This window comes from Sylvia atricapilla, chromosome 5, assembly GCF_009819655.1.
Source record: "Sylvia atricapilla isolate bSylAtr1 chromosome 5, bSylAtr1.pri, whole genome shotgun sequence".
Classification (NCBI taxonomy): domain Eukaryota; kingdom Metazoa; phylum Chordata; class Aves; order Passeriformes; family Sylviidae; genus Sylvia; species Sylvia atricapilla.
In genome coordinates this window covers 56,558,710-56,583,504 of record NC_089144.1, presented here as the reverse complement: position 1 = coordinate 56,583,504, position 24,795 = coordinate 56,558,710, and the positions used below count along the sequence as shown (strand labels likewise).

Genomic DNA, 24,795 nt, shown 5'->3' with positions numbered 1-24,795 from the left:
AGACTTCTTGGGACTTCACATGTTTGCAAACCCTCCACTGGCAGCTACAGCCAATGAGACCATGAGGTGTGTGCACTTCTCCATGATCAGTCCTTCTCTAAGTTCAGTCCTTCCCCATGGTCAGTCCTTCCCCACAATCAATCTGCCCAAGGACAGAGACTAAAGCAGGAATGTCCCCATGCCCTACCGGGCATCTGCAGGAGCAGGGACGGTTACCAGGAGGATTCCTGCCAGGAGAATTCCTGCATGGCTCCCCAGCTCACATCCATCAACACCACAAGAACCAGCTACAGCCCCAATATAGCCCTTATCTCACACTGATGAAATCTGGAAATGCTGCAGCCCAGAGGGCATTTAAATTCTAACAGAGACCCTCACATCTGGAGATTCTAAGGAAGCAAAAGAGCCTCCCTGTCCCTCGTCTCTCCCTCCCTCGTTGCAGGTTCAGAATCACATCATGCAGTCAGCAGAGGTAAGCACAGGCTGTTCCCTCCCCTCAGGAGTCACACCACGGTGTGCTGTGAGCTGAAGGAGGTGAAGCTGCCCTTGGGGCTGCGGTGACACTGGGAGAAGCTGGCAGCCCTGGTCCTTTTGCTCTTGGTCCCGCTCCTGCGTTTCCGCTTGTCTCGTGCGATAAAGCTTTCGATCAGCTTCAGCTTCTCGTGCTCTTCCTTCAGAAAGAAGTCAACAAGCACCGCCTTCTCCTTTTTGATCTGTTCACTGATGTCCTTGGGGATGTCAGGGATCATCCAGTCAACTAGAACACTGAGGAACATCACCAAGTTCTGCAAGCACAGCAACAGACATGAAGCAAGCATGAAAAATCCAAAATACTCATACTGGAACAAAACCAAACCTTTGTTATAGCTATGAGACAGATGTCAAACACATTTTGCTGGTGGTGTGTGGTAGTAAGCAGTTGATTAATGTTTTATTTCAAGAAACAGTTCAGGTTTGTGCATAGCTACCCCTCAGTGTAGAGGCTGAATTAAACAAAGAGTGCTTCAGTTTGGTTTGAAATAGGAAAGGACATGGAATCATCAAATAATCCATGGCCTAAGTAGCTAAACTAACATTACTCTTTACAGGCATCCAAAGGTGCTCTGTTCTCAATAGCCAATTCCTTGATTCTGAGTTCAGAATCCATTAATATAAGGACATCCTCCAATACCACCAAAAATCCTACTACACAAGGCAAAGATACCTGTGTGTTTCCAATGTGGCTTAAGCACACAGCAGACAACCTTCATGGCCATTCTGCCCTCAAATCCTTCTATCTGCTGACAAGCAGGATTGTTTTTACACAACCACAGTGTGCAAGCCAAAACCCCAAGCCTCAGGTGTTAAGGTGATTACAGGAGGTGCTCCTAACATCAAGCAGGAAGCAGACTGGGCAAAAAGTTTTACTTGCTTGTGAAATCTACAGATAAGCAATGCTTTGGGGGTTTGTATTGCCATGATAATGCTTTGAGAAGTGCTGTGTTGTGTAATGCCTGGAAATGTGTGAGAACTGTTGGCTGACGAGGCTGCTAGCATGAACTCTCTGTCCGCATCCCAGACAATGGAGCTCATTAACCAGAGAATGTTCTCTGGCAGAGCAGGCAGAGGATTTGAAGCCCAGCAGAACCACTTGCTTTCTACTGATTTACAGCCACTGGTGGAAAATTACTGAAGGCACAGCAAAGAAGCAGAAGAGGGCAATACAAACCAGGCAAGATTCTCAGAAACACTTGGGAAGACTTGGCAGGTAAGGACAAAAGAAAGGCAGATTTGAAAAAGAGAGATGGGCTCCATTTGACTGGGGATGGATCCCAGATCATGGAAGAGAGCAGAAGGAAGACATTTGAAAGGCAAACCATGATAGCAAATCACTTGCTAATGAAATCCTCACTCACACTGGCGACAATTTACTGATCTCAATTCAAGAAAGTAGCAAAAAAAAGTAGAGGATTTATTACTTCTGTTTATTTCTTGCTTTGGGTAAAGAACAGCAGTTAACGAGCCTACACAGCATTTATGTGATTTTTACAAGTGGTGCCTCTTAGAGTATAAAAGTTGACAGAGTCCACTTATACATTCCAAATCCTGGGGTATTTTGAGGATCACTGCCAGGGGCAAGGGCTAAAGAAAGCTGTGGGACTTGCCTTCCATGTCTATTGAACATGGGCTGCTTTGGAATATGCATTTGCATTTGCATCCATTTATGATGATATTTCTGTGGCTGAAAGTGAAGCAACTCAGCAGACTTACCTGAAACAGAATCACAAAAGCCAAGCGAGCGGATAAAACTGCCCAGTACTGCTTAGAAAGCTCATACTGGTGTGGGGACCAAGGTGGTTCTCTGTAGTCTTTGAACCTGGAGATGGAGACAGCTCAGTTATCACAGTTCCAGCAATTTCCCCCAGCATCAATTGCTGTGATTAACATGATTTTCCAGTCACAAAACCTAAAGAATCAAATCCTCCAGATGTTCTTACTTCAACCCTTATTATGAAATACAACCTCAGAATAAGAGCTGGACTACCTCTGCTGAATTTAACACACTTAGTCTGGTTTTCACAGTTGTAACCAAAATAAGAACATTGTTTTAACATTGGAAATGCCCAGATTTTAGACGATTGACAGAAGTCCCCCTTATTTTCTTAATGTAATTGATGTAATTGACATCAATGCACAGGGAATAAAGTGCTGAAATGAAAGCAGGGAGATAGTCCAAGGCATTTTCAGACTGAAGGAGATAAACCTGCATTCATCTCACCTAAAACTTGATTAATTTAGGGAATAATTCAGCCCATATAAAATATGACTCATGCTTTGGTGATCCCTATCTTTGCATTAACGAAATGGGGAGCCATGGAAAAGGCACTTCCTAAATTAACTGTCTAGCCTTGGACAGAATAAAACAGAGTCTTAGTGGTTTGGTGTAAAGACTGTTGCTTTTAGTATTGTCATCAATCATTTGGAAGTAAACAACAGGCTAATAAAAATCACAGATGCTCCTAAATTGGAAAGTTTTGAATATAGCAGGAAACACAGAAAGCAATAAGAAATGGAGACAGGAAACGCAATGAGAATAATATGGGGAAATGGAAAATAATTAAAAATAAAACACTTGAAGGATCTTTGAAGGGATAGTGTTTGAAAGTTGAAATAGCCTGGAGCTTGCAGTGGCCAGCAAGTTAGCACAAGTTTAAAATATGGCAGCAGGACAGTGTATGAGTTGTGGGTGTATCAACAAGAGTCACAATGGTGCTGGGGGGGGAATTACCCTTCCTCTGAACAGCCCAGGTAAATCCACACCTGGAACACTGCATTCAGCCATTCAGCTTCGCAGATTCCAGAGGGGGGAGGAAAAAAGAAAGAAAGAAAAAAAACCCCACAAGGAAACCAAAGAAAAAGATAGCAACAAATTGAAGGCAGTTCAGGAGAACAGTACAAGGGTTGAGGAGGCTGACTCATCGGGAAGATTAAAGAGCAGCACATGTATTGCTCCACTTTGGTAAGTAACAGCCACAGTTGGACATGATAACCATGCGCAAATTGTGCCCTTAGGACTGAAAGGGATAATTTAGTGCTGTTCCCAGTGTTTGACTAGGAGTAATGGGATGAAATTAAGAAAGGGAAAATCTGTTTTGAATACCACAAAACCCGTCCTGACAGTAAGATTCATTAGACTGTGCAAAAGCCTCCGTTGGGGGATAATGGAGAAGGTTCATATATAAAATCTGTCAGCTTCAGTTTGCAGGTGCGCTTGCCAAAATTACCTTCAGGTTCTACCCACATGGTTTTGCATGTTAAATTACACGTTTGCAATCCACACATCCCCTACATCCTGCCGCTCCCCACCCCCAAGAAACTGAGTCTGGAATGCTGGATGTGATTCTGTGCTGCAGCTTCTGGAGACAAAGGACACAAGGTACAAGCCCACAGGGAGGAGAGAACCACTTTAAACTGGGGGCTGTGTTATTTTAAGGAAGAACTCCCTGAGCTGTGTTAGCCCCTCGACGGTTTTGTTCAGCAGTGAATGCACAGGGCCTGTCTTAGGATTTCTGTGTTGTTCCTGCACTGCCAGATCCCCCCCTCTGGTACTTTTCTGGACATTCTGGACTTTCTGGATATTCCCATACGTTGCTCAAATCTGTAGAGTGCTACATCAAGGGCCAAAGTCAGTTCCCTTGAACTTAATCTGCTTGAACATCAAAGCCAAGGAAAACCACGTGAGTTTCTTGTGGACTTTGCTGATCACTACAAATCAATCCCAGTCTTGAAACAGAGCCCAGGTTCACCTGGAAGGGTCACCAACTGTGGTGGGTTTTCCATTTAATGCATTCTGGGCTTCACAAACTATGTAAGTGTTGCAGGACATCAGACCCCTTGGAAATTTCACCTGGCTCAGTTGGGAATCACACTGCTTGTGATGCCTGAACCGACACTCAACAGAACACAAGCAAGTGATTTATGGTGAAGGAAAATGTTGCCAGAGCTATAGATGAGGTAGCTGGGTGTCCTCCCCACCTCCTTTTTTAATTATTCTCTGGCACATGAGACTGCAAAGGGCCTTTTCTATCCCCTAGATTCTACACATAGTTTCTTTTTAGCAAAGACCATCTTTTCAGCTCAAGAAGCATTTGGACAATATCCTCAGGTGTGATTTTTGGGGTCTTCTGTGCAGGGTCAGGATTTGATGATCCTTTTGGGTCCCTTCCAACTCAGAATATTCTATGACTCTCTAATTCCATCACCTTTTCAATGCTTTACTCTTAAAATATTTGATTCAGAAGGTATGGTAGGAACACCAACCAAACAGTGCTGCAAAGACTATTGTGTTTCCAAAATAGCTAGCAACTGTAATTTCCCTGAAAAAGGACAAGAATATGAAGTGGTCAATGTGGTTGAAGAATAGAGCAAAGAAAAGTTATAAGGAGGAATAAAAAAGATGCACTGAAAGTAGAGAATTGTAGGGGAAGGGAAACTGGGTGGAGAGAACCCCACAACACTTGGACAAATGTGAACTGAAGCCAGAGCTAAGACAAAGATGTTAATGTATTTCAGAAGTTTATTGTGTGATTGGGGAAAAAAAATCAAACTATGTATATAGGTGGAACTTCGAATCAGTCCAAATAAGCCAATCTGTTTAATTTCCTTCTTCAGCTGGTCTTTGAGAAGAAATTGGAGAAAACATCCAGAATCATAGAATCTGCAGTGCAGGCGTATATAAAAATTAGTCAGGGAAAAATGTTAGCATCCACCACTGATTATTAGGAATAGATGAGATTAATGTCATGACATTAAGGAAATAATATTAAAGACACTTTATAAAGTTGCTGAATGTTGGAGAATACCCATATTAAAGGAAAAGTCTCTTGAATGTCTCCTTATCTGCTGCTCCCTTTTTTCAGTGTGACCAGCGGGTTTGTATGTACTCCATTATCATACAAGGTTACAAGGACTAAAAAGGAAAAAACAATAAAAATATCCCATATCTTAGCAAGATTTGCTTCTAATTTGCCTTCAGCTATACAAATGCCATTTTTTCCTGAAATAAAAATTAAAATTACAACTACAACTGTGTATCAGAACAGCTTTACAGCAACCTTTATTTGGAAGCAGTGCCAAAGAGTTCACAGCACTGCAGAAAATGCTGCTCTAAGTATTTGAAGAATGTATTCTGTATGTTCAGTGGCAGAGTTGTTTCTGGCTTGTTATTTTTAAGATACCTTAATCTCTGGCAATGCCCGTAAGCAGCAAAATGCAGCCTCATTGCAACCACATTTATCTCCAGAGGTCACAGAAATCTAAGAATAAGAGAGGTCAGCTTGTTCCCAATGCATTTGCCAGAAACAGAAATACAGATTTTATTTCCAGCTTGAGGGGCAGTGTTTGGTTGCCTGTCTCTTGGGACACAAGTTAGAGACCCCGTACTTTATCACAGTGATAGTTCTGTCCAACGCTGAGATTTTGATAAGATTCAAATGAGGCAGATGATAATGAGAAACAGCGTTTGTGGATGCTGATATCTTTTCCCAATTGTTTCCTGATAACAGAAGAGAAATGCTCCCATAGTTCTGTCTCACTCAGACTAACAAATGGTCAAATATTAATTTTTTTCTGCTTCTCAGTCTCTTAGATAGTATCATCAGGCAGGGACCATTTTTGTAGCCAGTGTAGATGATTCCCTGTATCTGGGCTCTGTTGAGCAGAGATAGGACCACACAGATGTAAGGAGTGCCTCTCACTCCTGTTGTCAATGCATGTATATCCAAACACACCAGCACTTAAACAGCTATGAACAGAAGGCAGTGGCTGACATAAGGTAAAAAGCAGCATAGTGAAAGTAGCAAAATCACAGTGAAGTGAAGATAGTTGTTGAAGGAAAACACAGGTGAATTTAGGGATAAAAAATTTAAAAGTGCTAAGAAGGTGAGGGTGGAAAAGCATTTCACAGACTTAGAAATCTGAAAGTCTGGAGATGCTGCATTCTCTGATGGGGAATGTTTTACTAACAAACAACTTCCAGCAGCAGAAGCAGAGAATAGCAGAGCTCAAGTGTTTATAAGTTGCTTAAAAGTTAGGAGTGCACTCATCTATCCTGTGCTGTAGTCAAGGTGAGAAGGTAGGTATCCCCCAAAGGCAATCCCAACAGCACTGCCAGATTGAGAAGGACAGATTTCTCTCCCTGGTTACCCTGCTTCCCGTGAAGAAATAGAGATGTGTCATTTTTGTGGGTTATAATTGGATTATAACCCACAAGATTCATACCCCACTTAAAATCATAGTGAAATATACTGCACAACAAAGCAAGGGAGGGAAAAGCACTCTACATTAAGGCTCTCCTTAAATAAATGGAAGAGGAACTTTTATAATTATTTTGTGCCATTGCAGAGACCAAGCACAGGGTGGTTTCAAGGGAGTCAAAAAGGAGGCTGTTGAATATAACACTGACCCAAAGAAGCTCACTTTTGAACAGCTGGGGGTTGTAAGGCCTTAAAGCAGCTCTTTGAATTTCTGCATGTTATTATAAAAATACAAAGTTACTTTGAAAGATGGAGCCATATTAATGATTTCTCATGCAAACAGGAACTATTCCATAGGTATCTGGTATTTAGTTGGGACATATTTTAAAGAAAATTGAGCCTTATTTCCCCAATCTGAAAAGATGAATCCAAAATAGAAGACATGTAGATGGTGACTGGTGCAGGTTTTAAAGATGGGCATAATATATTGAAAACTCATATCTCAGTGAGTAAGGACTGAATTTAATAAGACAGAGAAAGCCTGGTTCTAATTACTGGGTGTCTACTTTAAAAAATCATTATTTTTAATTAAAGCAGTATCTTTCAGTAAAGAAAGAGTTTGCTTTTTCTTTGGATCAAGTCTGTATAAATTGTTTATTTTGCCTTTTAATGCCCTGAAATAAACCCTTTTAAAGACCTTGTAACACAGGGAGAATGCTCTAGAAGCTGCACTTCCAAAACCACATTTTCAAAGGCACATGAATATTGTGGAATATGTGGCCATATGAGTGAATTCTATAAATTCCCACTGAGAAAAATGACATAAGAGGCAAGGAAATTCCCTTGACTGTGAGAACTGCCCTTACAAGTACTTTACCTGCAGAATGCAACCTCCTGTGCAAACAGGGAGTTTTCTGGCTGTGTGCCAGCCTTGAGCTGGCTGACATTGAAGTATGAGAGGGTGTGATTGATGAAGCCATGCATGGTTCCATTCTGGCTGTATGCATATTGATACATGAGGCGTGGGATGAAATCGGAGGTGACAGCAATGACAAAAGCCTGAGAGACGGAAAAACAAAAACAGGCAAACAAACAACAGCATTGTGAATCTGTGTCTCCAGGTAAATTAATTCAGGGGAAAATGTTCATGTTCAGGTAAATGTGAAGTGCTGGTGAAGGGAGAGTTATATGACCAGAACTGGTACAGAATATTTGCATATATTACAGAATATTTGCACAGTAACCTGCTCTGTCTCTCCAAGGGAAGGCTCAGCCGGGGAAGTAGCAAAAGCAATTAATGGCATGTCCATTGCTCCAATTCTTTTAATCTATGGAGCCATTAGGAGGTTTATCACTAGTTTAAAAAAACAACAAGACCTAATAGCCATTTGGTATATTTTGAGCTATATTTTGGTGTAGTTACACCAGAACTGTTGAGTGTAAATGTCCATTTTCCCCTCAGCATCAGAATTCACACATCTCACACAGGGGGATCTCATGCTGGTGTTAAACCTCATGAGACTGGTATCCCATAAAACTCGTGTAATTGTGGAGGTAATCAGTCACAGAAATATCTACATCATATCAATAAGATTGATATCTATCTGATTTCTGCTCTGGACTCATTCCTGTTGGAGCAGGTCCAGAGGAGGCCATGAACATGATCAGAGGGCTGGAGCCCCTGTGCTGCGGAGACAGGCCAAGAGAATTGGGATTGTTCAGCCTGGAAAAGAAAAGGATTTGGGAGGAGACTTTAGAGCCACTTCCAGTGCCTGAGGAGATTCCAGGAGACCTGGAGAGGGACTTTTGACAGGAGCCTGGAGTGACATGATGAGGAGTAATAGCTTCAAACTGACAGAGAGGAGGGTTAGATTGGATATTAGAAAAACAAAATGCTCCCTGTGAGGGTGGGAAGGCCCTAGAACAGGTTTCCCAGAGCAGCTGTGGCTGCCCATTCCTGGCAGTGTTCCAGGCCAGGTTGGATGGGACTGCAAGCAACCTGGGATAGTGAAAGGTGTCCCTGCCCTTGGCAGTGGCCTTGGAATGAGATGGGCTTTAATGTGTCATCCAAGCTTTCTACCATCCTATGATGATTTAAAACTATATTTTGCTAAATAATAATTTCCTGTTCCAATATTATCCAGATGGAGAAGCAGAACTGGGCATTCATTTTTTTAATTTTTTTTTCAAATGGATATGCACATATTACATTTCTTTCAAGAAAAGATATCTGATTCATACATTATTGGAATCTCCAGGAAATAAACATTTCCAGAGTTTGATCAACACAACAAACAATCACAGACTATAAATCTGCAAAGTGTATTCAGAGAAAAACAAGAGGTTGCAGAGTTTTTCTCCTCCAGCAAGGCTCAGTGCTGGACAGCTGAAATCTGTGCCTGACAGTGAGATTATGGGGATGTGCAGGGTTCCACAGATCTTAAATCCTGGAAACTGGAGAGCCATGAGTGAACTATGCTGTACCCAAGTGAAATAACACTGCCCCTCTGGAGGCATTAGAGTGCTGTGCTGTTGTGCTGGGAGCTATTTTATTAAAGAAATTGCATGACACATCTCCACAAGTTCTCCTTTCAGTAGTGAAAATCACCTCCCTTTCTAAAGGGCTTCGATATCTTTAATATCTCTGGTATTATTCCATTACATTAAAAGTATTTTCCAACATATATGATTCTATGAGATTATGACCTGTAGGTTAAAAACCCACTTGAAACTATTAGGATGAAAGTCCTAGGGCATGAGATTTTTCATCTTAAAGCATATAGAGGAAAATTTTACTTAGGGAATACATATACCACAATAAACATAATATATCTGTTTTCTGTTGTATTTAAGCAATTGAGAAAATTAGATGGCACTTTTAAATTATGGTGACAGGACAATAAAATATAAAGAATTATAAACAATAAATTATAAAGAATTTAAAATTAGATTGAAGGAACAGTATAAGCTCCCAAGATCATGGTTAGAAACTGGTATAACCAAACACTTACATTAATGATCACTGAAAGCTTTCCAATAACACTCAAAATGTTATACCAAATACCTGTAAATGAAAGAAAAAAAATCTTATTAATAGGTTTATTATAAGTTTTCTTCTTTTTTTTAATGTATTTTTCGTCTTATCTTCACTGCAGTGCTCTTTCATTACTCACCTATATCTTTTTCTCTCACTGTGTCTGGCCTCCTCAGCTCAGTAACAAATTTTTTTGCATCAAGACGAACCTCGATGACGTTGTTCAGAAGAGCAAAGACAGGGGCCAGAGGGAAGGAGGCAACAAAGAGTGTGACAAAGCCAAACTGGATAACTGGGGGGAAAAAAAATCAAACATTTTTTGATAGCTTCTGAAGGGAGCAGCAAATTGTTGATGAGCTTTGTGCGTTAGCAGCCCCATAAAATTCCACTTCCCAGTTTGGTCCCAGGAATAAATATCCTAGAGTAGGGCTATGAAGAGACAGAAGTTTGACAATACATTTTCAGAATGTTTCCAATAAAGCTTCAAGTTGCTAGCATAAGCACAAGCCAAAGGAAACAATAAATTTAATAAAGGACAAAAGGTTCAGAGTCTATTTTTCTGCATTTATACATAATTAACTGATTAGTCCATGCTGTTTCTTTTGTGTCCTTTTCCCTATAAGGAAAATGATACACAATCAAGCAAAATGACAAAGTCCAGAAGGTGCCACTATTTCTTCCCAGCTTCCTTTGAAAAACTCGGTGGCAGCCTGTGAAAAGCAAGAACAGAAGTGTGTCTGTGGATGCAGGAGCCAGTGGTGTTGTGCAGCACTTTCATCCTTCCTTTTGTCACTGATATCCTCCAAGTTTAGAAATACTCCTCTGTAAATCTGAAGGAAGGTGAATTTTATATAAATATATATTAAACTAATAAATCTGACTGTGATCTACATCTCAAAGTCAAAAATTATTAGCATAGAAAAAGCATTGGTGTGATTAAATACCATAGTTGCTGTGGCTTCTTTTTTGGCAAATCCCTGTATATGTTCTCTCCCCACTGAGGGAGGAATTGCACTTTTGTGAGAAAATAGCATAATACTCTGTGTAGCAGAATATTATAGTTTAAAATATTTTCCTTCAGCACTGTTGTCACAACCAACAACTAACTCCTGAAACAGTTTTCCACATACACACACCACTAACAGTTTCTCTCACATACACCTTTTTTTTTTTTGTGTACAGGTTGCAAGTCCTCTGATATTTCCCCTTTCTCATCTCAGGAACAATATATTTGCACACAAAAGTAAAATCTCCGTGTATCAATTATATGGCCTTTAGAGTTTCATTCTTATTGTTTTGTTCTGAGATAAAGTGTATACACTCAGATGGAGCTTTTTCAAAGCATACAAGCATCCTACCCTTGAAATCATACTTTCTTGACTATTTTATGTTCAGAGTCGGGAAAAGGAATTAACAAGGAAATAAAACCAGATGTTAAAGTAATGACCCCCAAAAACTGCAAAATGCTTAGAAAAATACATAGCCTCAAAATATGTCTTATTTGCTTCTAAGTGAATTTAGCAGGAATACAGCTGAGAGGATCCTGTAAAAAAATAAAATAAAAAGGAAAATAAAATAAGTATTTGCAATGCTTTAGGAAAAAACCACACACACATTTCCTTTGATGTTGTTTGTAGCCCCTTCATTCATTGCCTGGGAAAATGCAGTTTAATTTTTTTTCAAGTTCATGAAAAAATGTTCAAGGTATGCAAAAGACTTCTGGATAATTGTGTAAATATGTCTTCAGAGAAAACTCTGCATCCGAAGTGTTTGTGTGGCCATCTTGAAATCTCTTCAACTTTCTCAACTACTTCTTACAAAAGTGTAAATGATGCAAAAAGCAGGCAAAAAAAGCAATCCCAAAGCCAAACCCAGAATTTAGACTGCCTTGTGTAACAAACTAGCAAACAATCATTGAATGGAGGAGTCTGTGAACAGCCTCAGCAATTCACAGGTATTTGTTGAGTGCGATAAGTGCTTCTGGAAACAAACCTGAATAAATTACAAGAGAAGAATCACTGTCCAGATCCCAGAAGGAATCATGTCTCAGCATCCAGGAGTTCTCTGGATGCCTGTCTGGTCACACTGGAAATACTTATAATACTTTTAGGACTCTTGCACTCTTCCATCAAGGACATTTGACACCAAGATACCTTTTTTTGGCTGAAAAACTTGATGGCAACTCTTACATACCCTTTTTAAGTTCACATTTATGCCACAAGGTCTCCATACAAAGCTATTACGTGTTCATGTACAGGGAAAAGGCTAAAGAGATCTGTGCCAGGAGCTAGAGTTCTGGCTATCCATCCTCTTTCATAGTTTTCCTACTCCCCTGGCAGGCCAGCCTGGAGAAAAGAGAGATGAACATTCCCCAGGCTCATGGCACAAGCTGGGAAATAAAACAGTTGAAGGCTGGGTATACTGGAAAGTCAGGGACATGGAAAAACATCTTCCCCTTGGGCATCCCAGAAGGACCCTGGATGTGTTGTCACTGGCACAGAGACTACTTCTGATTAGGGAAAAACCCCAAACCACACAGTAGTGGTGTCTTTACTGTCTGAGTTGAGAAGGAAAGAGGCCAAAGGCTCAGAGTCAGCTCTTCAGTTTCACAACACCTGATGCCACATCTGCAACACCTCATGCAGCCTCAGCCAGAGACAAAAACTCTGAAGGACAAACAGCATCCAAAGAAATGTCTCAGACCACAGCCATTCTCAGAAGTCCACTCTTCACAGAAGCTGTGTAGGGCCTGAGCAGAATCCAAGCCCAACAACAACACACCCTGTCCCTCCAAGTCTGGCCTCCAAGTTATGACTAAGAGCACAAATCAAAGATTTTAAATTATGGATTTGGACGGTGGTGGCTGCTGCTCCTTTGTAAGGGATACAGAATCAGTCTCCAGCACAAAATCTTCCATGGTGTGGATGACTCAGGTTCTACAAGATTTATATGCTCAGTAGTGTGAATAAATCAAGTATCTTTTACCTCAAAGCCTCGTCTAAGACTAGGTATTTATTTACTATTCTGTTGCTTTTTTTTTTTTTTCTTTCTTCTTTATCAGTAATATCTCTCATAGGATCATGTGTTACTGGAAGTAAACAGCAGAAAAATCACTTCTGTGCTAAGCAGCTTTCCAAATCCTAAGAAGAACCTTTCACCATACAGCCAGGCCTGGCTGAAAATCTAAGGAAAAGGTGTAATTTATAACCCTTCAGTAATAAATGTATGCAACAAGCCTACACACAACCATCAATGGTATTTTCAAAACCATTTTCATTATAGAGATTACAGAAAAATGCAGGTTTCTCTTCACTGATTTTTTTTTTTTTTCTGCCTCACACATTGCCTTTTGATAGCTTTTCCTGCTTTAGGGGAAATTCTTCCAAACCTCTCAGATTAATCCTTATAGTAGTCAGTAACTACAGACATTGGATCTGAGCATTTTCTTCTTGTGCTATTGTCTTTAAACAGAAGTTGGATGATGAAACCTTTTATTATTACTTCTCCTTGACAAAAAATGTTTTTAATCAATTGCCACATGAAGCTTGGACTCCTAGAGGGGTTAGACTAGAGAAGGGAAGACCAAATGAAATAGGACTCTGAAAATCATTGCTGATTTCAGCTTCTTCTCAAGGAAACACGAATGGTATAAATTTCAGACATTCGTGTGTATTATTTTGCTCTTGGAGCCAATTTAATAAAGTTTCTTTCATTAGCAATATTTATTGCTACTCTAAACATCGATTTCTTGCCAACTCCTATCACTGCAGGCCAGTTACACACATTGCAAGCTTGCTTCCATGTGGAAGAGGAAATTGCTGTACATGCTACCTACTTTGGGAATGCACGTGGTAGGGTATGTTGGCCTGGGTAAAAAGTCTTTGCACAGTTTTGGAAGCCGGAAGTGCTAATGACAAATTTGACACATGTTGACAGTGATAATTTATGTTTCAGGATCTCTTGAGCAAGATGTTCTGATCACTCAAGGGTTTTAAGAGCGTCTCCACTAAGAAATGCAGGAATGTCAGTTAATAATATCAAAACAAACAATCATCAGAAATGTCACTGGTGCAAGTCCAATCTTTGTGCAGATTGGTATTGACAGCCAAGGCCTGCACAACAAAAAAGCTCAGCACAGTCTGCTGGTGAAATCAGATTCAAAGACTTTTACCCTAAAAAATTAATCTTATTATCCATAGAAGCATTTGGTTTGGAAGGGATATTTAAATGTCATCTAGTCCAAACCCATGCAATGAGCAGGGAATTTCAACTACATCCTTTTGCTCAGAGCTTCATCCAACGTGACCTGGAATGTTTCCAGGAATGGGGCATCCACCACCTCTCTGGGCAACATATGCCAGGTTTCACCATCCTCATTGTAAAAAAAATCTTTCTTACAGCTAATTTAATTTGTTAGCATGGACTAGAGTGACTGATGTTTTGCAGAAACAAATTCCAGTGAACAGAGTCACCTTCTCCAAATGGGAAAATAGAGGAGGTTAAAAAATAACCAGTAAATCTTGCTATTTCTATGAACCTACCATGATTTAAATGAGGGCAGGGGTAAGAGAGTGAGAAGGTAGAAGTCTCTGTAAGGTTTCAGGATTGTTAGAAACAAGAACAAAAAAGAAAGCAGCTTAGAAATGGGCATCCAAAATTTTAGTGGGGCAGTTATCATCAAAAACTCCATTATTTGTGGCGCATCATGCTGTCAAACACATCCTGAGACTTCTGCAAGCACTGTCCCTCAGAGAAGCACTACCTTAATGAGTGCATTCACTTCCTAACAAAGTGCAAAGAGAATGTGTGATTTGCCATGTGGGGAGTGGGCCAGAGTTCAGGTTTTGACAGAAATCAGCAAACGAGAGTGGATATGTGGATAAAAAATCAAGGACTGCCTGTGATTAGGGTACAGCCTGGTGAATGGTAAACCTGGAGGCAAGAGTCTTAGCTAAGAATGTCATCCATACTCAGAAGCAGGAACATCCTGGCAGCAGAAACCTGAATGTAGGGACTACTCACACTTGGATACATAATTTGTCTGCTTCTGCATGAAACCCCATCACCATCTGCATGGGGAAACCCAAAGGCTGCAGCATTCCCTGTCTGCAGTTCCTCCTTCAGCTGCTTCATTCCAGATTGCCACTGATGCCTGAGGGAGGTCGCCTGAGTAAATCAGTGTGAAAATTAAGAAATAAGTTCTCTCTTAGCCAGATTTCTCTCTTTTCCTTAATATCATACCTCTTCTTACATTGCAGCAACCCTGCCTTTTTAAGCAATTCTGGAGAAAAAAAATAAAAATCTTCCTCTGGCCTTCTGCATTGCTTCCCTTCCCACTGTCCCCAACTCAAAATGAGAGAAATTGGTAAATAATCTGCTGAGCTGCCTCTTGCAGCGTGGTGCCCTTGACAACAATCCCAGCTGACAAGGTTCAGTGCTGAGCTGCACCAAGTGCTTCCTGCCAGCGTGGGTGGGCTGAGCAGTGAATCTGACAGCTGAGAGCAGGGACTGGACCCAGGGCAGCAACCGGGGCTAGGGAGGTGCAGCTTGGCTTTCATCTGCTGCACATTTGTCTGCAAATCCCACAGGCAGGGCACAGCTTGGCACACTGCGAGGCTTCTCCACTTGGGAAGCTCATCCTCCTGTTGTAAACAAATGTTTAGATCAATAATTCATCCGTTCATTTTCCCTGAATCATCCCTGAGTGGCTGCAGGCTGAGGCTCTCACTGTGGTTTATGATCCCGGCACAAGGGACTGATCTAAATGACAGGCTTCGTGTCCAGTCATCTATAATGTCACAGCTTAAACCCTGGTACTACAGGTCACAACCATGGAAGAGAATCACAGAATGTCCCAAGTTGGAAGGTAACCATCAAAGTCCAACTCCTGTCCCTGCACAGGACAGCCCAAGAATCTCACCATGTTCCAAACCTGTTCTGGCAGGTTTGGGGCTGGGACCACTTCCCTGCAATAGGAACCCTCAAACCACAACAGACTGTGGTGGTACTTATGCATTTCTTTGTTTTGTTTTGTTTTGTTTTAAACACATTACCTACTCATTTCGGTGGCCATGATTTGACTTATCTTGGCAATTTTTAGGACTTGCTCCTAAAATAAAAAAAAAAAACCCAAACAGTTCCCTAAGGGACAGCCGAACAGATGGCTAAACTTGGGAGCTCCAAGACCTCAAGTCAAAACACAGGTAAGGAAACCCCATTGTAACTTTTTTTCATTGAAGGAAGGACAGACTACTGACCTGTTTCTTTTCTGAGTAGGTGGCTAAATGAACCCTTAAAACAAATCTGGAAATTATGGAAATTTTGGAAATTATGTACAGACTCACAGCACTGGAGCACCACTTTTCATACAGCAGAATCAAGGCTACTGACAGCAAACCCAAGCAATGCTGACAAACATCACACCAGTATATATTTGTTACTCGTAACTAAAGATCCTTGTCCTTGGACCTAGCTAACCAAGAAATTTGAGTTGTTTAAAAAAGAAATTTCTGAGTTATTCCTGAGCATAAAAATAAAATAAAAATTACAAGAAAAAAATGTCTTTTTTTTTTCAACATGGTTTAATTTCAAAAATTGCTTAGAGGTTTGCTTAAAGTTTATAGGAAGAAAAATCATCTTGGGATGAAGTAATTAATGGAAAAAATTAGTTCTAAAGGACAGTTTTTCAAAAAGGTATCATTATGTGCAGAAGGGGATAAGGTAATAGAAGTGGCCACACTGACAGATCCTAAGGTGAGCTGGAACAATTGAGAGGGAGATAATGGGAGGTGAGGGATTTTTGATGGCACTACAGAGGGCAAGGTTGGGATCCTAAATGTATTAAGACATCTCCAAATCTGCCATCATATAAAATACCTCGTATACACTTACAAAATTATATATTTACATAAATCTCCCATTCTATAAATTTTCATGTATTAATTTTTTATTAGATTAGAAACTATATCTACAAAGATTTTTTTTCTGTATAGAGAGATAAACCATATATGGTATTTCTTTTTTTTTTTTTTTTTTGGCCATAAAATATATTCCACTTTAGATATTTCAAGAATAGTGATTTGTTAAAACAGGAGTTGCCATGTTCAATACTTAATAGATGTCTGGTTTTAGACACCATGCCCATTGTGCTTTTCCCTGAATTCTTGTGTGTCCTAAAGCTTGGGTTTGCCTCGATTATTTCTCTCCTTTCTACTCCCCCAGCTACAGCATTCCTGCTTTCTCCTTCCCTGTCTCTCCAGGGTCTACTCATGAGGCAGCTACAGGGCTGTGCTCCCCAGCAGAAGATAAACATGGACACACTGCAGTGAATCCACTGGAGAGCCATTAAGAGGCTTAAGGGACCAAATGACTTGATGAAGAAGGAGGAGCTGAGAGCACTGGGACAGGTGTACTACAGGAAAAGATGGCTCAGGGGATCTTACCCATGTGGCAGGTTGGAGAAGACAGAGCTAAAACCTTCTCAAGGGCACCCAGTGAAAGGACAAGAGGCACAGGGCACCAGTGGAAATGTGGGGAGTGCAACTCAAACATTGGAAAATTCTTGGTGTAAGGGTGATCAAATACTGGAAAAGTTGTTGAGTCTCCATCCCTGGAAACACCCAAACCCTACTGGACAAGTCTCTGAGCAACATCCTCTAGCTGACCCTGCTTTGATCTACAGAGATCCCTCCTAACCATAGTTATTGATTCTTTGGCCAAATGGCTTCTGTGCACTTTGCTCAGCTGGGAACACTGGAATCTGACAGCAGAATTATTAACAGATACTGGATTCATCATCATTTCTCTGTTGGCACTATGATACTCTCATAGCCCTGCTGGCTCACATAGAATTTCTGCAAATTACAAGTGCTGGGGTATTTTTCCCCCTTTCTCATAACCACTTCTGACATGCAGTCCTATGTAAAGACATTGTTATTGCAGAAAGGGAAAGGAAATTCTGAAAACTTACTCATTTCCATGTATTCTGGAGTCAACCCAGTGAAAGGTTCCAAGATGTAGTCGAGATCCCATTGCTGAGGGTCCTTTGATTGGTTGGTGTCCATTTCCTTTAGCACAGTTCTTTCATCTTTGAGCTTCCTGAAGAGCTTCTTGAGCTTTCTGAGGAACAAAAGTTCAGATTGAAACAAGTCTGGTGGTTTTTTTTGTTTTGTTTTCTTTTTCTTTTCTTTTTTTTTTTTTTTTTTCTTTTTCCCCTTAAAGATTTGGCCCAAGTCTTTGCACAGCAACACAAAATTATTCTTGTGTTACTTTGGTGCATCACAGGGTGAGTTGATACCACACTGGGAAGTTCTGATATTGTTTGTTGATAGGTACAAGCTACTGGAGTTCAGTACTTTATAATTTTTTTTTTCTATCTAGATGCATATTCCAACAGGATCTTCCTGAAGATCCTTGGAACTATATAATATTAATAGTTAGTACTCTCAAGAACAGCAGAGTGATCACCTCTCCTTTAACAAAATACAAAATGTAATGGCTTCATTCCACATTTCTACTACATAAAAACTTTTATCTCACTATAAAAATTGGGAACATGCAGTATAACAGAATTTTAAGATAAAAAAATACAAGACATTCATGTGCTGCCCAGAGAAGCTGTGGCTGCCCCACCCCTGAAAGCCCCAAGGCTGGATGGGGCTCTGAGTAACCTGGACTAGGGGAAGGTGTCCCTGCCCATGACAGGTTGGAACTGGATGAGCTTCAAGGTCCCTTCCAACCCAGGCCATTTTGTGACTATGGGATATTTCCAAACAAAGAGGGTGTAAGAATTTACTGACAGTAGAAACAGCAGTATCAAACGCTGTCCCACTGAAATGGGGATACAAATTTAATGACACTGACAAATAAATTGGAGTAAAATTAATAATTTCTAAATGAAGAGTAGTTTTCCCAATGCCCTCCCAGTGATATTTTAAATACATATGCATCAGAAACTTCATGTTATTTCACACATTGAGAAATTCCCATGGAAAACCACAGTCAAATGAGGTATTTCTTCAAAAGCAAGGCAGTAAAATACAGTCGAATTATCATAAATAGCAGATTTATACTTATTACATATCTTTCTTTTGCAGATGATATTTATCTTCCACACAAACATACAGCACTGTTTTACAGTTCTTCAAATATGTGCCATGAGTGGAAATCCAGACTAATTCCAGTGATGTTTTGCCAGTAATGTAAGCAGGGCTCTCCCACAAACTCTTCCCCCACGTCTTGTGATAAACCCTTTGAACTGTAGGTGTGTGGCCTGGATACAGGAATATTTGGAGGAAAGGGTTTTCCTTTGGACCTCCAGTGAAGCAGAACCACTTTCCCCAACCCTGACTTCAGTAGCAGGGCAAGGCTGAGGAACAAAAGCTGGCAAACACAATAAAGGCTTTGCTGTGTGGGTTTATTGCTTCATTCCCAAATTTACACTGAGCCATGGGATCACTGTGTTCCCACAGTGAATGAGGAATTTCTGCAACTACCAATATTTACAGGACCCATTCTATTTCATCACCAATATAGAGAAATTGGGGATTAGAAGACACTCTTTAAATAGCTCACATTTGCATCAAGCCCTCTCAAATCTTTGAATCACAGTTTCAAAAATCAACAGGACAACTCTAGCTTTTATTTGAGGTGAAAGGAAGATGTAGTTCATGAGGCTGATGATAACACCATCAGTACTTTGGCATTATTGTACTCAGATTACACAGTTTTAATGAAAGGGTGGGGGTAAATTTAAAATGCTTCAAGAGACAGAATTAGATGAATCCTTACAAAGACTTTTACCTCCAAATCATTCAAACTCAGCCATTTCAAGACACTAAAATTCCCTTTCTCCCCCTCTGCCTTTACAGCAGCCAAGGGAACATGTCTGTGATGGAGGTGATGTAGCATTCAGAGGGTTAGAGACTGGGGCAGGATTTAAAACAATCAAAGAATTCCCAGGATGCTCTTCCAACATATCCCATTTAATTTCCTAATGTGAGGGACTCTCAGAGGATAGTGAACAATAAGTTCAAGACTGCTTATTTCTGTTCCAACGAAATGATACAAGCTATAAATGTCCCTCACACTTCCATGGGCAGATGAGAGTGAAGCTCATCTTGTTACAGTGCAGCAGCAGCTGAGATAAAATTTGGGTGTGCTTAGATGTGAAATCTGTGCACGTGTGATCTAATCCTTCAGCTACAGCACCACAGAATCCAGTTCTGGAGTGCAATGCATACACACACCTCCCATGAGAACCCAGTAACTAAAACAATTGTTGTTGTTTTTAATGTTTATTTGGGAATACACCAATCCAGGGCTCAGTTGCTCAGAATAATTATCAATTTTTCATCTGGTTATCTCTAAGCCAGGCATGAGGAACACTACCTTTAACCATTTGGAGTTCAGCTTTGAAGAGTGTCTGTATGCTTCTTTTCATGGTTTGTTTTGTTCTTTTTTTTTTTTTTTTTTGAAAGATCAACTGACTGAAAGCAAGCCAAACCAATTATTTCAAATTTTCCACCAAAAAAAAAAGTACCTTTGTGTCATATCCAAGCATGTGAAGTTTGAGACCAAGCAGAAATGTGTCAGAAAGTTAAAGGAATCTCTGAGAAGAGGGATTTGCAGGATGTTATTCTCCAGCCACACAGAAATAGGGCAATGAAAATGAGTTTTGCAGAACCCTGTATTTGTAGTTATGATTGTGATGCTAAAACTGAGTATACTTTTTTAAATGCTTTTGTTTGAAGCCTGTTTCTTAATTACCCAGATCAACATTTTTAAGTAAGATTGACAGAAAAAGAATTCTTTTAACTTCTGATTTGTTCCTGCCAGGCAGCCTCACACAGTGAGGAAGAGGTAGGTTTGCCCAATCAGGGTGAGTGTCCCAGAAGCTTTGTGCTGAAGAGGCTCATGCAGCAGTTTCTTTCCACACAAAGATCTGGGCAAAGAGGGAAAACTGTAGAGCTCTAGAATAGCCATTATTTCTGGTCCTTTTGCCAGGCAATGTCAAAAAGCAAGGTGCATCCTCAAGGAGACTGAACAGCATGTGAGAAGAATGCATGCAAGATGAGAGGGAGAGAAAATTAACAGGTTTTTGTCAGGCTGTGTTCAGAGCAGTTAAAAATGACACTGCAGCTTCTCACAGGAGATTGGGATCAAATTATTGTGTTAGGTAGGAGGTGGGAACACGGTTGAATTATGCTGATTGTAATTCCCAGTATAACCAATGAGCACTGCATTATGCACGTTAACAGGCATCTGAAATGAGCACAAAATCACTACAGCCTCACCTGTCAACAACCCTCGAGCTTTTGAGAAAAAAATATGATGAAAAGAGAGAAATCAAGCTCCAAGTGATCCTGGCTGGGCTGTAAGCACATGGTGATTAGATGAAGGCTCCTTTTCAAAAATCAGAGAGATGATTCAACAGTTTCTCTATTGATACAGTAAGAAGGAGCAGCTGGGGGACCTAGGGGAAAGAATGATGATGACTTGGGAAAAACAAGAGATTTGTGGAGTGAGACAGAGTGGAATGGATAGAGGCTGAAGAGGTGGGGCATGTGGAGAGCAGGTTGGAAGAGGACAGATGCAGGAAAATGATTTTGTTGGCACAAATGTTTGTGTCTTCAGTGGCTGTACAATTGGGATTGTTCAGCCTGGAATAAAGAAGGCTCCAAGGGGACTTAATAGAGTTTTTCAATACCTGAAGGGAACCTATGGGAAAGATGGAGAGAGACTATGGGATGGAGTGCAGGAAAAGGGGAATGTCTTCACACTGGCAAAGAGCAGGTTTACATGGGATATTGGGAAGAAATTCCTTTCTGTGAGGGTGGTAAAGCCCTGGCACAGGTTCCCCAGAGAAGCTGTGGCAGACCCATCCCTGGAAATGTTCCAGGCCAGGTTGGATGGGCCCCTGTGCAACCTGGGATAGTAGAAGATGTCCCTGCCCATGGCAGGGAGTTGGAACTGGGAGGTCTTTATGGTTCCTTCCAGATCAAACCATTCTGTGATTCCATGATTCTATGAATACTTGCTAGAACAGAGATGCATGTGGAGGTTTTACATGAAAAGACAAAGCCCCTAGAATCCAGCTGCCAGGAACAAAGGATTATTTATAAAAGGTGGAGGTTTTAAGGATTTCCTTCCAGTTGATGCTTTTTGATCTGTAGGATAGTGGAAAAAGGTACATGGAGAAAGCTAGACAGAAAAGAATGTTAGGTTGAGTAGCTGGAGCACTTGTATCTGGAGAAAAGGAAGAGCAGTGACCCAGACTCTTCTGTCCTTGCCTGTAATTTTTTTTCTTGCTTTTGGGAAGGAACACTGAAGACTCAGGCTTTCCTTCAGTCATGTTCCTACAGTCTGTTCACATAAAGAAACATCTTCTCACATTCACAGGTGCAAGAAGGAGGCAGGGGGAAAACAAAAGTATCTAAATTTCTTGATCTTCCACAAATTTTTGGTACAGCCATACTTCCTTGGCACACTCAGATATCCCAGATTCTACAGGAGTTTCAGCTGTGTATAGGGTTTATTGGTTTCTGAATCAGAGGAAAACAACAACAATAGAAAACAGGAAAATTTATATATATATATATATATATATATATATATATATATATATATATATATATATATATATATATAAATCAAGCTAAACAAAATGAAACAAAACACCACCCAAACCTTTAATTAAGAATAATGTAAAAAGATTAAAAACAATATAAGAGATAATAGCTATGAAGGGGTGTCTTTAGATGGATTTTGTTAATTCTTGGTATTCTCATCCAGCATATTTAAGTATATTTTGAAGGAAGTGATGGAAATTGATGCTGAATAAAAGGGCCACAACCATGGCCCCACCAAATTCAATAGTTTTGCTGTTCACTTCAATAGGGCAAATTTCACCCTAAGGGTTTAGCACCAAGGTCAAAGACAGAGTGTAATAAAATAACCACATGGATTTTTTTTTTTCCAATAAGCTCAGAAAAAAACAGAACTGAATAAAAAGGGTCTTAAAAGAACTCTGGGTTAAGGCTTTCAAGCCCTGCAGCCTTTTAGGGTCAATTCCTGTGGCAACAGTTAAAGAATGATGGTATGTGACACATCTGAGTGAACTGTGGCATATTTACATCTGTTAAACTTGTGAATTCCAGCCCCACAGAACACATACTTCAGTTCAAGAGGGCTTAGTTTTCTATAGTTCAAATCTTTTTGCATTTACCTAGCTGGTTTGCTATTGCTAGATGCAGAAATTAAAAAAAGAAATCACACAAGGTTTAGGAGACCAGCAATTACATCTCTGTATATATATATATTATATCTCATAGCAGTGGCAGCACTTTCTACAGAAATATTGAAGGGAAAAGCAAGATTGTGTCCCACATGACCCCCAAAAAATGCAGGGCTGCCATCTGAAGTTTCCCTCCTCACCCAGTACTGACCATGGATAAAGTAGAATGAAGACACGGAAAGATGCTTTCAAATTGTTTCTGATTTGGGGTTCTAGGAACATAAAGGATGACTGTTGCTGCAAACTTACTCTATCATCTACTTAGCAATATTTTTTGAGGAGAAAGTAAAGAAAATAGGATTTGTGATTTCTGAAAACCAATTAAAATGCCTTGGATTTTCTGGTGAATGAAATCAAAAGGTTTCCTGAAAAAAAAAACAAAACAAAACTGGAAATCCTGATATTTCAGTGAGAAAGAAAACTTTTTGATGAGTGTCATCAGATAACTCAGCAGAGAGGTGCTTCCATGTTACAGATGTGCAGGGGACAGCACCAGATTCTGAGGAGCAAATCACCATTTATGATATCCCCTTCTACCTCTCCATATGGAGAAGGTTGGAGGCAGCACCTGGACTCCGCCCAGAGTGAAAATACAGGGAGCCAATGGAAGAATCTGAGTTATTCACCCCGACTCTCAGTCCCTCCAGAGAGGCACAAGGCAAGGGGGAATGTAAAATGCAGCTGCTGGTACCCCCAAGAATCCAACCCAAACCAGTATAGAGGTCCATGCAGGAATAGAAGGCTAACTGATTTAAATAAGTGCTCAGTGATTCTTCTGGTGCAAATAGGTCCAGGGAGAAGGCCTGAGCCCTACAGATACACACACTGTTTTCTTGGGGGTGCAGAGAAGCGAAGGAAAAGCAGATATATTTATTCCAGGACGACAAGATAGCACTGTGACTGAAATGAGGTATTTATCTAGGAAGGAGAGGATGAAAGTATATTTGTTTTTAAACAATTTTGAAAACTAAGGCCATGACATTTTGTTGGCTGAAGGGTTGGAGAGAACATCTGAGGGAGAAAAACGGGATGAAATTATTGCATTCTTGCTCCGAAGGCAGGGAAATGAAAAATAACTGGACGTGGCTTTCTGTTTGGACTGGATCAGCCCATGCTTTCATGAGTCAAAAATAATAAATGCAGTATTTCTAACATCATGAAATCCCCATTAAAAAAGTCCAGTAGCAGTAAGTTTTTGGAAGAGGAGAAACAAATTACAGCAGGTTTACACTGAGAAAGCTTTAAGCCTTCAACATGTCAGATATTTTGGGAATGATTTACCACCCTTTTCTCAAAATAAAATGTAAACTCAATGAGATGCAGACAGAAAACAGGCCTCCCTATTGAACTTTGACACAAGAATAATGAAACCATCCATAATCTACATCTGATTTGTTTGAGAGCTTTTTTCTCTCTCTATTTAAATTCCTTGCAAGAAGAAGGGAAAAAAAGGTTCTTGCTGAGAAAAGGGAGGAATATGGCTCATTTTAAACATATTTCTTATCTTTTAAGAATAATTCCTCCTGATTTCTAGTTACCATCTTCATGGCCTCATGATGTGACCTAAAAGCTGCTGACACCAGAGGTGAAAGATTCTGCCTCATTTCAGTGGAGCTGAGATGTCTAAACCAGATTCTTCTCCAACATTTCACAGGCCACTGCCACCATGAAGCAAACCTCCCAAGAGGCAGGAGCAGGACTCTGTGGATTCCCAGTGCCTGAAGATCCCCTTT

The 24,795-nt window shown here is 40.3% G+C and overlaps 1 protein-coding gene across 1 annotated transcript in view; it reads right to left on the bottom strand.

Annotated features, from left to right (window-relative positions):
* Positions 1-503: 503 nt before the first annotated feature.
* Positions 504-24,795, bottom strand: part of ANO2 (anoctamin 2) — a 146,167-nt gene continuing 121,875 nt past the window's right edge. The window contains exons 20-25 of the mRNA XM_066319578.1: positions 17,738-17,886; positions 9,908-10,060; positions 9,746-9,798; positions 7,612-7,793; positions 2,251-2,356; positions 504-785 (exon numbers count right to left, since the gene is read on the bottom strand). Of these exons, the coding sequence (XP_066175675.1) occupies positions 504-785; positions 2,251-2,356; positions 7,612-7,793; positions 9,746-9,798; positions 9,908-10,060; positions 17,738-17,886 (925 nt within the window). The remainder of the gene's footprint in view (positions 786-2,250; positions 2,357-7,611; positions 7,794-9,745; positions 9,799-9,907; positions 10,061-17,737; positions 17,887-24,795) is intronic.